This window comes from Tachyglossus aculeatus, chromosome 7 (genome assembly GCF_015852505.1).
Source record: "Tachyglossus aculeatus isolate mTacAcu1 chromosome 7, mTacAcu1.pri, whole genome shotgun sequence".
NCBI lineage: Eukaryota > Metazoa > Chordata > Mammalia > Monotremata > Tachyglossidae > Tachyglossus > Tachyglossus aculeatus.
The window spans coordinates 46,600,770-46,617,475 of record NC_052072.1 but is presented as its reverse complement, the minus strand read 5'-3'; the positions used below and the strand labels follow the sequence as shown (position 1 = coordinate 46,617,475).

The window sequence follows — 16,706 nt, the reverse complement described above, 5'->3', positions numbered from 1 at the left end:
ATTATTATTATTATTATTTAACCAGTGGGGAACACTGGTAATTACCTAGAATCCACAGCAGCTATGGACCATTTAGCACCACCAGAGAGTCCAGGGCACCTGTGAGAGAATCCACTAGTGCTGATTTAATATGATGACTCCCAAATCTACCTCTCTAGGCTTGTCACCCACTATCTAATTCCATTTCCCCTCTTTCCTCCAGGACGTAGCAACTTGGATGGCTCACCGGCATGCCACGCTCAACAAGTTCCAAATGAAACTTCTCATCTTTCCTCCCTTCCTTTGAACTTCCCAATCTCCATCAACTATACCACTATCCTCCTTGTTTTTTTTAATGGCCTTTGTTAAGCCCTTACTATGCTCCAGGCCCTGTAACAAGCACTGAGGTAAATGCCAGTTCATTCATTCATTCATTCAATTGTATTTATTGAGCGCTTATTGTGTGCTTAGCACTGTACTAAGCGCTTGGGAAGTACAAGTTAGCAACATATAGAGACGGTCCCTACCCAACAATGGGCTCACAGTCTAGAAGGGGGAGACAGGCAACAGAACAAAACATGTAGACAGGTGTTAAAATGGTCAGAATAAATAAACTAAAGGCCTCCTGAAGGAGATGTGAATTGAATAAGGCTTTGAAGGTGGAGAATCAATTTATTGATTATCAATCAATAAATAATCAATATTTATTGAGCGCTTACTGTCTGCAGAGCACTGTACTAAGCGCTTGCCCAAAGTCACACAGCTGACAAGTGGAAGAGCAGGGATTTGAACCCATGATCTCTGACTCCAAAGCCCGGGCTCTTTCCAAGATATGAGGTTGTCAGGTGGATCACAGTCCCTGTCCCACATGGGGCTCACAGTTTTAATCCCCATTTTACAGATGAGGTAAGTGAGGCCCAGAGAACCAGGGAAGGGAAGTGACTCACCCAAGGTCACACAGCAGACGAGTGGCATAGCAGGGATTAGAACCCAGGTCCTTCTGACTCCCGGGCCTATTCTCTACCCACTAGACCACACTGCACCACAAAATAGAGAGCAGTTAGGTCAGACCTGGTCCAGGAGGGACTCATTATCTAAAGGGGTATTGTCTGATCCAAAGATAACAATGAATCACAAACAATAATAAGGAACAAAGTTAGGGATCCAAGTTATCAATGAGAAGATAAGGAAATAAACTGTTCTTGAAAGGCCAAAACCTCAAGTCCTGGTGAGGGGTCACAGAAAGGTGGGAGTGGAATGGGTCGATCAGAAGCACTTAGCGCAGCGCTCTTCATACAGCGCTCAGTAAACATCACTGATGGCAGGATTGACAGGTGAGGAATTACCAACTGATCACCTCGGAAGGGGAACTGTGCCTTGAAATGGTGTTCAATATGTGCCCCGGGCATGACCTTGTTGAGACCAAAACATTTTCAAGTGTTTAAATGATAAGGGCGGGGTGGAAGATTGGCAGGAGGTGAATAGTGGAAACCAGGAAACTGCCCAGAAAAGGTGAGATAGAGCCAAAATGGCTAGGAGTTGTGATGGTTATAACACCAAATGATTCTTTTGCACTTTAATTTAAGCACCACGAATCATCAACAAATCAATGTTATTTACTGAGCACTTACTCTGTGCAGAGCACTGTACTAAGCACTTGGGAGAGTACGATCCGAGTTGGTAGACACACTCCCTGTCTACAACAAAAGTGCAAACACTTAATAATAATAATAATAATGGTATTCGTTAAGTGCTTACTATGTGCAAAGCACTGTTCTAAGCACTGGGAAAGTTACAAGGTGATCGGGTTGTCCCACGGGGGCGCTCACAGTTTTCATCCCCATTTTCCAGATGAGATAACTGAGGCACTGAGAAGCTAAGTGACTTGCCCAAAGTCACACAGCTGACAGTTGGCGGAGCCGGGATTTGAACCCATGACCTCTGACTCCAAAGCCCGGGCTCTTTCCACTGAGCCACGCTGATGATAAGTCCCCACCCAGCCACTATTTGAGTAAATTCTCATGTTACGAGAACAGTGTTGTCTAGTGGAAAGAGCACGGGCCTGGGGGTTGGAAGGATCCGGGTTCTAATCCCAGCTCCCAACTTGTCGGCTTTGTGACCTTGGGCAAGTCACCTAACTTCTCTGGTCTGGTTTCCCTCATCTGCGAAATGGTGATTAGTGCTGTGAGCCCCATGCGAGCCATGGACTGTGTCCAATGTGATTAGTTTGTAATAATAATAATAATAATTCATTCATTCATTCAATCGTATTTATTGAGCGCTTACTGTGTGCAGAGCACTGTACTAAGCACTTGGGAAGTACAAGTTGGCAACATATAGAGACGGTCCCTACCCAACAGCGGGCAATAATAATAATGATCAATCAATCAATCATATTCATTGAGCGCTTACTGTGTGCAGAGCACTGTACTAAGCGCCTTGGAAGTACAAGTTGGCAACATGTAGAGACAGTCCCTACCCAACAGTGGGCTCACAGAGGCATTTATTAAGCGCTTACTATGTGCAAAGCACTGTTCTAAGCGCTGGGGAGGTTACAAGGTGATCAGGTTGTCCCATGGCGGGGCTTACACTCTTATCTACCTTCAAGTTTAGGACACGATCTGTTACATGGTAAGTGCTTAACAAATACCATAAAATATAAGTTCTTTCACTTTTCTTCTCTTATGAACCACCCAGACAAGTTGTGTTATAAGTTTCATTTCAGTGCTGACTGATTAATTACGGAACAATCGTTACGTGCCTGCTGGGTGTAGAGATGACTTGTCACAAGTCTTTCCAGCATGTCAGTTGTATTTTTTTTAATGGCATTTATTAAGCACTTACTATGGGCAAAGCACCGTTCTAAGCCCTGGGGAGGTTACAAGGTGATCAGGTTGTCCCACGGGGGGCTCACAGCCTTAATCCCCATTTTACAGATGAGGGAACTGAGGTCCAGAGAAGTGAAGTGACTTGCCCAAAGTCACCCAGCTGACAGTTGGCAGAGCCGGGATTTGAACCCATGACCTCTGACTCCAAAGCCTGGGCTCTTTCCACTGAGCCACGCTGCTTCTCTATTTGTCTTTGAGAGACAAATTTGTCTATTTGTCTACTTGGACAAATACCTCTATTTGTCTTGTTCCATGCTGTCTAGTCATCTTCGACTCCGTGGACTCATCCAGCGCTTAGAACAGTGCTTTGCACATAGTAAGCACTTAACTGTCTCCCCCTTCTAGACTGTGAGCCCGCTGTTGGGTAGGGACCATCTCTATATGTTGCCAACTTGGACTTCCCAAGCGCTTAGTACAGTGCCCTGCACACAGTAAGCGCTCAATAAATACGATTGAATGAATGAATGTGTATCCCACATGCCAAAGTCACACTGCTGACAATTGGCAGAGCCGGGATTCAAACCCATGACCCCTGACTCCAAAGCCCGGGCTCTTTCCACTGAGCCACGCTGCTTCTCAATGACAGCAAGTGCCTGGTAGAGTGTATCGCACCAAAGGGGTGCTCAAAAGTTGCCAATAATAATAATAACAAGGATAATAATAATAATAATAATGGTATTTGTTAAGTGCGTACTCTGTGTCAGACACTATACTAAGCGCTGGAGTGGATACCAGCAAATTGGACTGGACACAGTCCCTTTCCCGCATGGGGCTCCCAGTCTCATTCCTCATTTTACAGATGAAGTAACTGAGGCCCAGAGGAAAAAAAAAATAATGGTATTTGTTAAGCGCTTACTATGTGCAAAGCACTGTTCTAAGCGCTGGGGAGGTCCCAAGGTGATCAGGTTGTCCCACGTGAGGCTCACAGTCTTAATCCCCATTTTACAGATGAGGTAACTGAGGCCCAGAGGAAAAAAAAAATAATGGTCTTTGTTAAGTGCTTACTATGTGCAAAGCACTGTTGGGATACAATGAATCTCTAATTCTATTTATTCTAATGGTATTGAGGCCTGTCAACTTGTTTCGTTTTGTTGTGTGTCTCCCCCTTCTAGACTGCGATCCCGTTGTTGGTTAGGGACCGTCACTATTTGTTGCCGACTTGCACTTCCCAAGCGCTTAGTACAGTGCTGTGCACACAGTAAGCGCTCAATAAATAACATTGAATGAATGAATGAATGAATCTCTAATTCTATTTATTCTAATGGGATTGAGTCCTGTTTACTTGTTTTGTTTTGTTGTGTGTCTCCCCCTTCTAGACTGTGATCCCATTGTTGGTTAGGGACCATCACTATTTGTTGCCGAGTTGTACTTCCCAAGCGCTTAGTACACTGTTCTGCACACAGTAAGCGCTCCATAAATGAGCCCGTTGTTGGGTAGGGACCGTCTCCATAGGTTGCCAACTTGTACTTCCCAAGTGCTTAGTACAGTGCTTTGCACACAGTAAATGCTCAATAAATACAATTGAACGAATGAATGAATAAAAGCGAATGAATGAATGGATGGATGAATGGATGGATGGATGGAAGGATGAATGAATGAATGAATGGATGGATGGATGGATGGATGGATGGATGCATAAGAAGCAGCATGGCTCAGTGGAAAGAGCCTGGGCTTGGGAGTCAGATGTCATGGGTTCTAATCCTGGGTCCACCACTTGTCAGCTGTGTGACTTTGGGCACGTCACAACTTCTCGGTGCCTCAGTTACCTCATCTGTAAAATGGGGATTAAGACTGTGAGCCCCACGTGGGACAACCCAATCACCTTGTATCCCCCCCAGCACTTAGAACAGTGCTTCGCATGCAGTAAGCGCTTAACAAATGCCGTCATTATTATTATTATGGATGGATGAATGGATGGATGAATGGATGGATGGATGGATGGATGGATGGATGGTTGGATAAGAAGCAGCATGGCTCAGTGGAAAGAGCCTGGGCTTGGGAGTCAGAGGTCATGGGTTCTAATCCCGGGTCCACCACTTGTCAGCTGTGTGACTTCGGGCACGTCACTTAATCAATCAATCAATCAATTGTATTTATTGAGCGCTTACTAAGCACTTGGGAAGTACAAGTTGGCAACATATAGAGACAGTCCCTACCCAACAGTGGGCTCACAGTCTAAAAGACTTAACTTCTCGGTGCCTCAGTTCCCTCATCTGTAAAATGGGGATGAAGACTGTGAGCCCCACGTGGGACAACCCGATCACCTTGTATCCCCCCCAGCACTTAGAACAGTGCTTCGCACATAGTAAGCGCTTAACAAATGCCATCATTATTATTATTATGGATGGATGGATGAATGAATGAATGGATGAATGAACGAACGTGCGAATGAGTGAAAGAATGAATGAACGAATGAACGAACGAATGAATGAACGAACGAATGAATGAATGAATGGATGAATGAACGAACGAATGAGTGAATGAATGAATGAATGAACGAACGAATGAGTGAATGAATGAATGAATGAACGAATGAGTGAATGAATGAATGAATGAACGAACGAACGAATGAATGAATGAATGAATGAAAGAACGAATGAGTGAATGAATGAATGAACGAATGAACGAACGAATGAATGCATGAATGAACGAACGAACGAATGAATGAATGAATGAATGAATGAATGAACGCTTAGTACAGTGCTCTGCACATAGTAAGCGCTCAATAAATATGATTGATTGATTGATTGATTGAACGAACGGATGAATGAATGAATGAATGAATGAATGAATGAATGAAAAAATAATGAACTCAGGCCCCGCCCTCCGCGCTGCCCCCCCTCGGATGACGTCACAACTGATGAGAGCGCGCGCCTGTGTAGGCGTGTTGATTGGCAGAGCCTCGCAGCCAATCACCTTTCGGGTAGGGCGATGATCCCGCCTATGGGCGGGGTTTATCACCCCTATGGCGGAGAGCCTCGTGCTGATTGGTGGGATCGGGCCGCTGAGGGGTAGCGGCTCCGCCTCTCCCGTATTGCCCCTAATAGCCGCGCCGCTCTCAGGGCGCGTTGCGCGGCGTCGAGAGGATTCGGGCGCGAGCGGCCGGAGAGCCAAGTCCCGCGTTCGGCCTAGTGCGCAGGCGCGGGGATGGACGGGGACCGCGCTAAGCGAGGGGCCCGGCCCGGGGCCGCCGGCAAGGAGAGCGCTATGGGAGGCAACGGAGGCCTGGAAAGGTGGGGGGGCGTTTTCCCTCTTTCTAACCGACTCTGGGGGGCGGGGAGATCAATCGGTCAATCAATCAATCCATCAGTGACACTTATCAATAATAATAATAATGATGGTGGCATTTGTTAAGCGCTTACTATGTGCCAAGCACTGGTCTAGGCGCTGGGGGTGATAACCAGGTCATCAGGTTGGCCCACAGTCTCAACCCCTATTTTCCAGATAATAATAATAATAATGATGGTGATGGTATTTGTTAAGCGCTTACTATGTACTAAGCGCTGGGGGAGATGATGGTGAGGATGATAATAATAATGATGGATTTGTTAAGCACTTACTATGTGCCAAACACTGTTCTAAACGCTGGGGTAGAAGATACTACTACTAATAATGGTTAATGATGGTATTTGTTAAGCGCTTACTATGTGCCAAGCACTGTTCTAAACGCTGGGATAGACGATAATAATAATAATTAAAGATAATTATAATAATAATAATGATGGTATTTGTTAAGCGCTTACTATGTGCTAAGCGCTGGGGGAGATGATGATGGGGATGATAATAATAATGATGGATTTGTTAAGCACTTACTATGTGCCAAGCACTGTTCTAAACGCTGGGGTATACGATATTAATAATAATAATAATTAATGATGGTATTTGTTAAGCACTTACTATGTGCCAAGCACTGTTCTAAACGCTGGGGTAGTCGATAATAATAACAATAATAATTAATTATGAAGATGATGATGATGATAATGATAATGATAATAATGATGGATTTGTTAAGCAAATAATAATAATAATTAATGATGATGATAGTGATAATGATAATAATGATGGATTTGTTAAGCACTTACTATGTGCCCAGCACTGTTCTAAACGCTGGGGTAGACGATACTACTACTACTAATAATTAATAATGGTATTTGTGAAGCACTTACTATGTGCCAAGCACTGTTCTAAACGCTGGGGTAGACGATAATAATAATAATAATTAATGATGATGATGATGATAATAATGATGGATCTGTTAAGCACTTACTATGTGCCAAGCACTGTTCTAAACGCTGGGGTAGACGATAATAATAATAATAATAATTAAAGATAATTATAATAATGATAATTAATGGTGGTATTTGTTAAGCGCTTACTATGTGCTAAGCGCTGGGGAGATGATGATGATGTTGATGATAGTAATAATAATGGATTTGTTAAGCACTTACTATGTGCCAAGCAGTGTTCTAAACGCTGGGGATACTACTACTAATAATAATTAATGATGGTATTTGTTAAGCGCTTACTATGTGCCAAGCACTGTTCTAAACGCTGGGGTGGACGATAATAATAATAATTAATGATGGTATTTGTTAAGCGCTTACTATGTGCTAAGCGCTGGGGGAGATGATGATGTTGATGATAGTAATAATGATGGATTTGTTAAGCACTTACTATGTGCTAAGCACTGTTCTAAACGCTGGGGTAGACGATACTACTACTAATAATAATTAATGATGGTATTTGTTAAGCGCTTACTATGTGCCAAGCACTGTTCTAAACGCTGGGGTAGACGATAATAATAATAATAATTAATGATGGTATTTGTTAAGCGCTTACTATGTGCTAAGCCCTGGGGGAGATGATGATGATGTTGATGATAATAATAATGATGGGTTTGTTAAAAGCTTACTGTGTGCCAAGCACTGTTCTAAACGCTGGGGTAGACGATAATAATAATAATAATTAATGGTGATATTTGTTAAGCGCTTACTATGTGCTAAGCGCTGGGGAGATGATGATGATGATGATAATAATGATGGATTTGTTAAGCACTTACTATGTGCCAAGCACTGTTCTAAACGCTGGGGTAGACGATAATAATAATAATAATAATAATTAAAGATAATTATAATAATGATAATTAATGATGGTATTTGTTAAGCGCTTACTATGTGCTAAGCGCTGGGGAGATGATGATGTTGATGATAATAATAATGATGGATTTGTTAAGCACTTACTATGTGCCAAGCACTGTTCTAAACGCTGGGGTAGACGATACTAATAATAATAATAATTAATGATGGTATTTGTTAAGCGCTTACTATGTGCCAAGCACTGTTCCAAACGCTGGGGTAGACGATACTACTACTAATAATAATAATTAATGATGGTATTTGTTAAGCGCTTACTATGTGCTCAGCGCTGGGGGAGATGATGATGAGGGTGATAATGATGGATTTGTTAAGCACTTACTATGTGCCAAGCACTATTCTAAACGCTGGGGTAGACGATACTAATAATAACAATAATTAATGATGGTATTTGTTAAGAGCTTATTATGTGCCAAGCATTGTTCTAAGCGTTGAGGTAGATAATAATAATAATAATGGTATTTGTTAAGCGCTTACTATGTGCCAAGCACCGGTCTAGGCACTGGGGGAGATACCAGGTCATCAGGTTGGCCTAGAAGGGGGAGACAGAGAACAAAACAAAACATATTAACAAAATAAAATCAATAGAATAAATATGTACAAGTAAAATAAATAAATAAATAGAGTAATTCATTCATTCAATCGTATTTATCGAGCGCTTACTGTGTGCAGAGCACTGTACTAAGCGCTTGGGAAGTCCAAGTTGGCAACATATAGAGACGGTCCCTACCCAACAACGGGCTCACAGCCTAGAAGGGGGAGACAGACAAAACAAAACATATTAATAAAATAAATAGAATAAATATGTACAAGTAAAATAAATACATAAATAGAGTAATTCATTCATTCATTCAATCGTATTTATTGAGCACTTACTGTGTGCAGAGCACTGTACTAAGCGCTTGGGAAGGACAAATCGGCAACATATAGGAACATTATTAACAAGGTGGCACCACTGTAAAGCACTTTGAGCTGCTTTTAAGAATGGGGGGAAAAACTTGGATCCTTTGATTTCTTGACCCATAATCTCTCCATCTCAATTACCTTCTCAGTAATTTGGGCTCTATACTGGGGGTGGGGTGGGGTGATATTTTTATGTAGTCTATTCTCAAGAAACACTTTCAAGCTGAAGATTTTTGCTTTATTACCATATTGAGAATAGACTACATGAAAATATCACCCACCCTCTATTCTCAAGCAACACTTTCAAGCTGAAGATTTTCGCTTTATTACCATATTGAGAATAGACTACATAAAAAATCACCCACCCTCTATTCTCAATAAACACTTTCAAGCTTAAGATTTTCACTTTATTACCGTATTGAGAGTAGACTACATAAAAATATCACCCACCCACCTGCTTCCCTGCTTCCCATGCTGCTTCCCTTGTACTTCCCAAGCGCTTAGTACAGTGCTCTGCACACAGTAAGCGCTCAATATATACGATTGAATGAATATAGAGCCCACATAACTGGGAAGGTAATTGAGATGGAGAGATGATGGGTCTAGGAATCAAAGGATCCAGGTTTTAGTGCCCCAGTAACAGACGAAATGGTGTGGCCATTTTGACAGACTTTAGTAGAAGAAAATGTTTTCCGTCTCCCCCTTTTAGACTGTGAGCCCACTGTTGGGTAGAGACCGTCTCTATATGTTGCCAACTTGTACTTCCCAAGCGCTTAGTACAGTGCTCTGCACACAGTAAGCACTCAATAAATACGATTGATGATGATGATCTTTGCCAACCACCAGCTGGGTGATTTGGGGCAGTTACTTAACCTATCTGTGCCTCTTTCTTATTTGCAAAACAGAAATAATCCTATCTGCCTTTCCCTAACTCACAGAGGTGGCGTTGAAGACGAAAAAGAACTATATAAAGGGCAAGCACCTTGAGAATAAAGGGCTACCTTGAGAATAAAGGGTAAAATCAAAGGATTATGTCCACCTCTCATAAAGTAGAAGCTTGGGCAATGTCCAGGATAGAACAGTTTATGGTTTAGCATGGATAGAATAAAGGGCTACGTAAAATCAAAAGATTATGTCCACCTCTCATAAAGTAGAAGCTTTGGCAATATCCAGGATAGAATAGTTTATGGTTTATGGTTTAGCATGGATAGAATAAAGGGCTACGTAAAATCAAAAGATTATGTCCACCTCTCATAAAGTAGAAGCTTTGGCAATATCCAGGATAGAATAGTTTCTGGTTTATGGTTTAGCATGGATAGAATAAAGGGCTACGTAAAATCAAAAGATTATGTCCACCTCTCATAAAGTAGAAGCTTTGGCAATATCCAGGATAGAATAGTTTGTGGTTTAGAATGGATAGAAAAAAGGGCTACATAAAATCAAAAGATTATGTCCACCTCTCATAAAGTAGAAGCTTTGGCAATATCCAGGATAGAATAGTTTATGGTTTAGAATGGATAGAAAAAAGGGCTACGTAAAATCAAAAGATTATGTCCACCTCTCATAAAGTAGAAGCTTTGGCAATATCCAGGATAGAATAGTTTATGGTTTAGCATGGATAGAATAAAGGGCTATGTAAAATCAAAAGATTATGTCCACCTCTCATAAAGTAGAAGCTTTGGCAATATCCAGGATAAAATAGTTTATGATTTAGAATGGATAGAATAAAGGGCTACATAAAATCAAAAGATTATGTCCACCTCTCATAAAGTAGACGCTTTGGCAATATCCAGGATAGAATAGTTTCTGGTTTATGGTTTAGCATGGATAGAATAAAGGGCTACGTAAAATCAAAAGATTATGTCCACCTCTCATAAAGTAGAAGCTTTGGCAATATCCAGGATAAAATAGTTTATGGTTTAGAATGGATAGAATAAAGGGCTACATAAAATCAAAAGATTATGTCCACCTCTCATAAAGTAGAAGTTTTGGCAATATCCAGGATAGAATGGTTTTAGGATGTGATAAGGAGTCCGCACCTCTTCCGGATAACTTCAGTCAGGACACACACACTTTCACTGAGTCACTAAGTAACTCCTGACAGCCCTGACACAATATTTAACAACTACAACTCGGTTGGTGCAGTGTGTTTACATTCTCAGTAGCCAAGTTAGAGTGACAGAATAAAATAATCTAGAACGAGTTACCGTACATTCTTTGTGAGTTATAAATTGTGCTGCATTTTGATTTCCTAACAATATATAGGTTTAATAATCTATGTAGAAAATTAAGGTTCAGGTTAAAAACTAAATCTGTATAGGAAATGCATTGTTTAAAACTCAGTTACATTCTGCGAATCAAGAACACCCTCAAATTTAAATTTAATTTGTTTTTCAAACAGTATAGGAAATGCATTGTTTAAAACTCAGTTACATTCTGAGAATCAAGAATGCCCTCAAATTTAAATTTGATTTGTTTTTCAAACAGTATAGGAAATGCATTGTTTAAAACTCAGTTACATTCTGAGAATCAAGACCGCCCTCAAATTTAAATTTGATTTGTTTTTCAAACAGTATAGGAAATGCATTGTTTAAAACTCAGTTACATTCTGAGAATCAAGCACGCCCTCTTAAATTTAATACTTCAAAGTGAGGTTAAGAAGAAAACCCTCGAAACTGTAGCCTTTTCCGTAATTTTTTACAGGCGGTTTTGCAGTCTCAGCTGTGTTTGTTTTTCAAACAGTAATGAACCAGTGATTTAGGTCATAAATAAAATAGAAAATGGTTTAAAAGGGGTCATAAAATGTGCTTAGTTGGGATTCAGTATTTTCAGACAATTTAAATGTCTCCTGAAAAATCTTCTACAGTAATAAAAAAAAAATATTCAGACAAGGGGTGGTTTAGGATCGGGATTTCTCCTTCAGGAAAATGGAAATGTTAGTAGGTGGAGACAAACAATATGTGAGAGGTAAGGATATGGGCAATAATGCTTGCGGTGTCCTTCCTGTGCAGATTATTTCTACTCTTGAATTTTTCAAAGAACAAGGAGCAGCTTGGCTTAGTGGAGAAAGCTTAGGCCTGGGAGTAAGAGGACCTGAGTTCTAATCCCAGCTCCACCCGGTACCTGATGTTTGGCCTTGGGCAAGTCCTTAATATCTCTGTGCCTCAGTTTCCTCATCTGTAAAATAGGGATTAAATCCTCCTCCCTCTGACTTGGACTGTGAGCCCCAAGTGGGACAGGGACTGCATCCAACCTGATAATCTTGTTAACATGGCTTGTGGCACAGTAAAGCCCTTAACTAATACCATAAAAACAAACAAACAAAAAAAGTTGTTCTGCCAGTTGCTTGCTGTATGAACTTGGGCAGATCACTATGCCTTAGTTTTCTTATCTGTAAAATGGTGATGCAGTGCCTGTTTTCCATCCTACTTAGGCTGTGAGCTCAGTCAGTGTTGGACAGGGGCTGTGTCCAACCTGATTAAATTGTATCAACCCCAGTGCTCAAAACAAGTGTCTGACACATGACTGCTTAACAAATACAATAATAATAATAATATTTTGTCATAACAATTTTGGTGCGGTGAGATTTCCTCTTGCTTCCTGAAACAGAAGAATCTATTAGACCTCTAAAAAATATCATTACTTCTACCGTCAGTCAGCTATCAATCATTCAGTGCACAGCACCTGTATATATGTATATATGTTTGTACATATTTATTACTCTATTTATTTATTTATTTTACTTGTACATATCTGTTCTATTTATTTTTTTTGTTAGTATGTTTGGTTTTGTTCTCTGTCTCCCCCTTTTAGACTGTGAGCCCACTGCTGGTTAGGGACTGTCTCTATATGTTGCCAATTTGTACTTCCCAAGCACTTAGTACAGTGCTCTGCACATAGTAAGCGCTCAATAAATACAATTGATGATGATGATGATGATTTAGTGAATGCTTATTGTGTGCCAAGCATTTGTATTACCTCCTTTATAACCCAGGGGCCCACCGCAAAATTTTTGAGTTCGCTTCTCAATGAGTTACGCCCCTCGCTATGTAACTGATTTGTTTCAGAGAAGCAGCGTGGTTCAGTGGAAAGAGCCCGGGCTTTGGAGTCAGAGGTCATGGGTTCAAATTCCGACTCCACCAATTGTCAGCTGCATGACTTTGGGCAAGTCACTTCACTGCTCTGTGGCTCAGTGACCTCATCTGTCAAATGGGGATGAAGACTGGGAGCCCCCCGTGGGACAACCTGATCACCTTGTTACCTCCCCAGCGCTTAGAACAGTGCTTTGCACATAGTAAGCGCTTAATAAATGCCATCATTATTATTATTATTATTTCATCCATTGCCCCAGTGGGACCCTGACGGGCAGGGGGTGGATGAGAGCAGGAGAAGTCTTCTCGGAGATCCCAAGCTACCCCTCGTCATAGAGAACTTGTATCTACTTCAGCTCTTAATAGACTGTGTGGAGTGTATTAAGCACTTAAAAATACCAAAATTATTATTATTATTATTAATTCCTATCACAGATTCTTGATCCCAAATTCTTCAGAACTGGACTGAGGCTCATCTGTCACTCCTTGAGGAAACATGCCTGCTGGCTCCATCGAAGTGAACTCTTTCGAGCATTTAGTACAGTTCTCTGCACACAGTTAATAGTCAATATTTTTGCCATTGATTGATTTTAGACTGTGAGCCCACTGTTGGGTAGGGACTGTTGCCAAGTTGTACTTCCCAAGCGCTTAGTACAGTGCTCTGCACACAGTAAGTGCTCAATAAATACGATTGAGTGATTGACAGGAGACAGGAGATAGCTTGGGACTCCTCTGGAAATTCTTCTTGGCTTCTCTCCTTCTTCCATTATTTTCCCTTTAACTAGTAGAACTTTTTTATGGTATTTGCTTCTAGACTGTGAGCCCATCTTCTAGACTGTGAGCCCGTTGTTGGGTAGGGACCGTCTCTATATGTTGCCAACTTGTACTTCCCAAGCGCTTAGTACAGTGCTCTGCGCACAGTAAGCGCTCAATAAATGCGATTGATTGAATGAATTTGTTAACGCCCCTACTATGTTCCAGGCACTGTTCTAAGTGCTGGGATCGATAAAAAGTAATCAGGTTGGACTCAGTCCATGTCCCACGTGGGGCTCAGTTTTTATCCCCATTTTACAGATGAGGTAACTGAGGAACAGAAAAGTGAAGTGACTTGCCCAAGATCACATAGCTGACAAGTAGCAGAATTGGGATTAGAACCCAGGTCCTTCTGACTCCCTTTGTGGTAAAACTCTTTGTGGTAAAAGCATTGTGTCTGGACTGCAGCGTGGCTTAGCGGAAAGAGGCCGGGCTTGGGAGTCGGAGATCGTGAGTTCGAATCCTGGCTCCGCCACTTGTCAGCTGGGTGACTTTGGGCAAGTCGCTTCACTTCTCCCTGACTTGCTCCCTTCTCTGGGCCTCAGTTACCCCCTCTGTAAAATGGGGATTAAGACTGTGAGCCCCATGTGGGACAACCTGATAACCTTGTATCTCCCCCAGTGCTTAGAACAGTGCTTGGCACATAGTAAGCGCTTAACAAACACCATCATTATTATTATTGTTATTTTGTGCCTGGAATGTAGTAAGCAGTTCATAAATTCCAAAGTAACTATAACTGTACTTTCCACAGCTGTATGTTGTGGGAAAATGAAATCATAATAATTTGGCCTAACAAACTTGGAGAGGTTCCAGGATGATTGGAGGGTTGGAAAGTAGGATTTACTATGATGCAGTAATAATAATAATAATAATAATGGCATTTATTAAGCGCTTACTATGTTCAAAGCACTGGTCTAAGGGATGGGGAGGTTACAAAGTGATCAGGTTGTCCCACGGGGGGCTCACAGTCTTAATCCCCATTTTACAGATGAGGGAACTGAGGCCTGGAGAAGTGAAGTGACTTGCCCAGAGTCAAACAGCTGACAAGCGGTGGAGCCGGCTTTGAACCCATGACCTCTGACTCCAAAGCCCGGGCTCTTTCCACTGAGCCATGCTGCTTATATACCATTTGGCTTTCAAGCCCACATAATAACAATGATGATGGTATTTATTAAGCGGGTCTCCAGGGCTTATCAGCTTGTTACCACCCTGTACATCTTATCAGTTGATAAAATTACTTCCTGTCCTGGGTCCCTTCAGCTGTCTGTAGGACTTCTCCCCCTCGTCCCTCTCTCCATCCCCCCCATCTTACCTCCTTCCCTTCCCCACAGCACCTGTATATATGTATATATGTTTGTACATATTTATTACTCTATTTATTTATTTTATTTGTGCATATATATTCTATTTATTTTATTTTGTTAGTATGTTTGGTTTTGTTCTCTGTCTCCCCCTTTTAGACTGTGAGCCCACTGTTGGGTAGGGACTGTCTCTATATGTTGCCAACTTGTACTTCCCAAGCGCTTAGTACAGTGCTCTGCACACAGTAAGCGCTCAATAAATATGATTGATTGATTGATTGATTCTCAGTGCCTTTGTGTAAGGCCACAAATCAAAGTGTTAGGTCAACTGTGTGTTGGATCTCCAGGATGTGTAATCAGCATTCTGGTACAACCCCCTTCTGCGTCCCCCTGACTCACTCTTTTTATTCATCTCCCTCCCGGCCCCACAGCACTTATTTCCATATCTGTAATTTATTTATTTATATTGATATCTATCTCCCGGTCTAGACTGTAAGCTCGTTGTGTCCTAAGGGAAAGAACCGGGCCGGGAGTCAGAGAGCCTGGGTTCTTATCCCAACTCCGCCACTTATCTGCTGTTTGACAGTGGGGAAGTCTCTTATCATCTGTGCGTTTTAGTTACCTCATCTGTAAAATGGGGATTAAGACTGTGTCCCATGTAAGACAAAGACTAAGTCCAACATCATTAGCTTATATCAAACTTGTTTTGTTGTCTGTCTCCCCCTTCTAGACTGTGAGCCTGCTGTTGGGTAGGGACCGTCTCTATATGTTGCCAACTTGTACTTCCCAAGCGCTTAGTACAGTGCTCTGCACACAGTAAGCGCTCAATAAATACGATCGAATGAATGAATGAACCCTAGGGCTTAGTACAGTGCCTGGCAACCTGATTAGCTCATATCAACCTTGTTTTGTTGTCTGTCTCCCCCTTCTAGACTGTGAGCCCGCTGTTGGGTAGGGACGGTCTCTATATGTTGCCAACTTGTACTTCCCAAGTGCTTAGTACAGTGCTCTGCACACAGTAAGCGCTCAATAAATACGATTGAATGAATGGAGTGGCACATAGTAAGTGCTTAATAAACACCATTAAAAAAACCCAACTGTGAATGCAGCCTTTTTCTCCCCCCTTTAATCCTTCTCTCATCCTTGTCCCTTCGATTCCTCCTTTCTAAATCCCCTTTCTTTTTTTCCCTCAGCTTCATAATACTTGCGTTCTAGCTAATTCTTTTAACTATTTCCCGAGATTCCCATTTTTCAGAGTTTTCTGTGCTAACATGTAGTATCATTTTTTAAAAAATGGTATTTAAGTGCTTACAGTGTGCCAGGCACTGAACTAAATGCTGGGGTGAATACAAGATGATCAGAAAAGCAGCGTGGTCTAGTGGTTAGCACTAACTCTGTACCAAGCACTCTTCTAAGCGCCGGCGAAGACACAAGGTAATCAGGTGAGACACAGTCCACGTCCCACAGTCTTAATTCCCGTTTTCCAGGTGAGGTCAAGAGTACAGAAAAGTGAAGCGACTTGCCCAAGGTCACAGAGCAAGACTGGTGGGGGTGTCGGAATTAGAATCCAGATCCTTC

General features: G+C 41.7%; 1 protein-coding gene across 3 annotated transcripts in view; it reads left to right on the top strand.

The window, feature by feature from the left end:
* The window catches only part of SCLY (selenocysteine lyase), a 102,477-nt gene that overhangs the window by 55,716 nt on the left and 30,055 nt on the right, over positions 1-16,706 (top strand). For 2 of the 3 annotated variants that reach the window (XM_038749019.1, XM_038749021.1), the window contains exon 1: positions 5,990-6,100. The exons of the other annotated variant lie outside the window; for it this stretch is intronic. In XM_038749019.1, coding sequence (XP_038604947.1) covers positions 6,015-6,100 — 86 coding nt within the window. In that variant the 5' untranslated portion in view covers positions 5,990-6,014. Of the gene's footprint in view, positions 1-5,989; positions 6,101-16,706 lie in introns of those variants that run through there. 3 annotated transcript variants of the gene reach the window in all.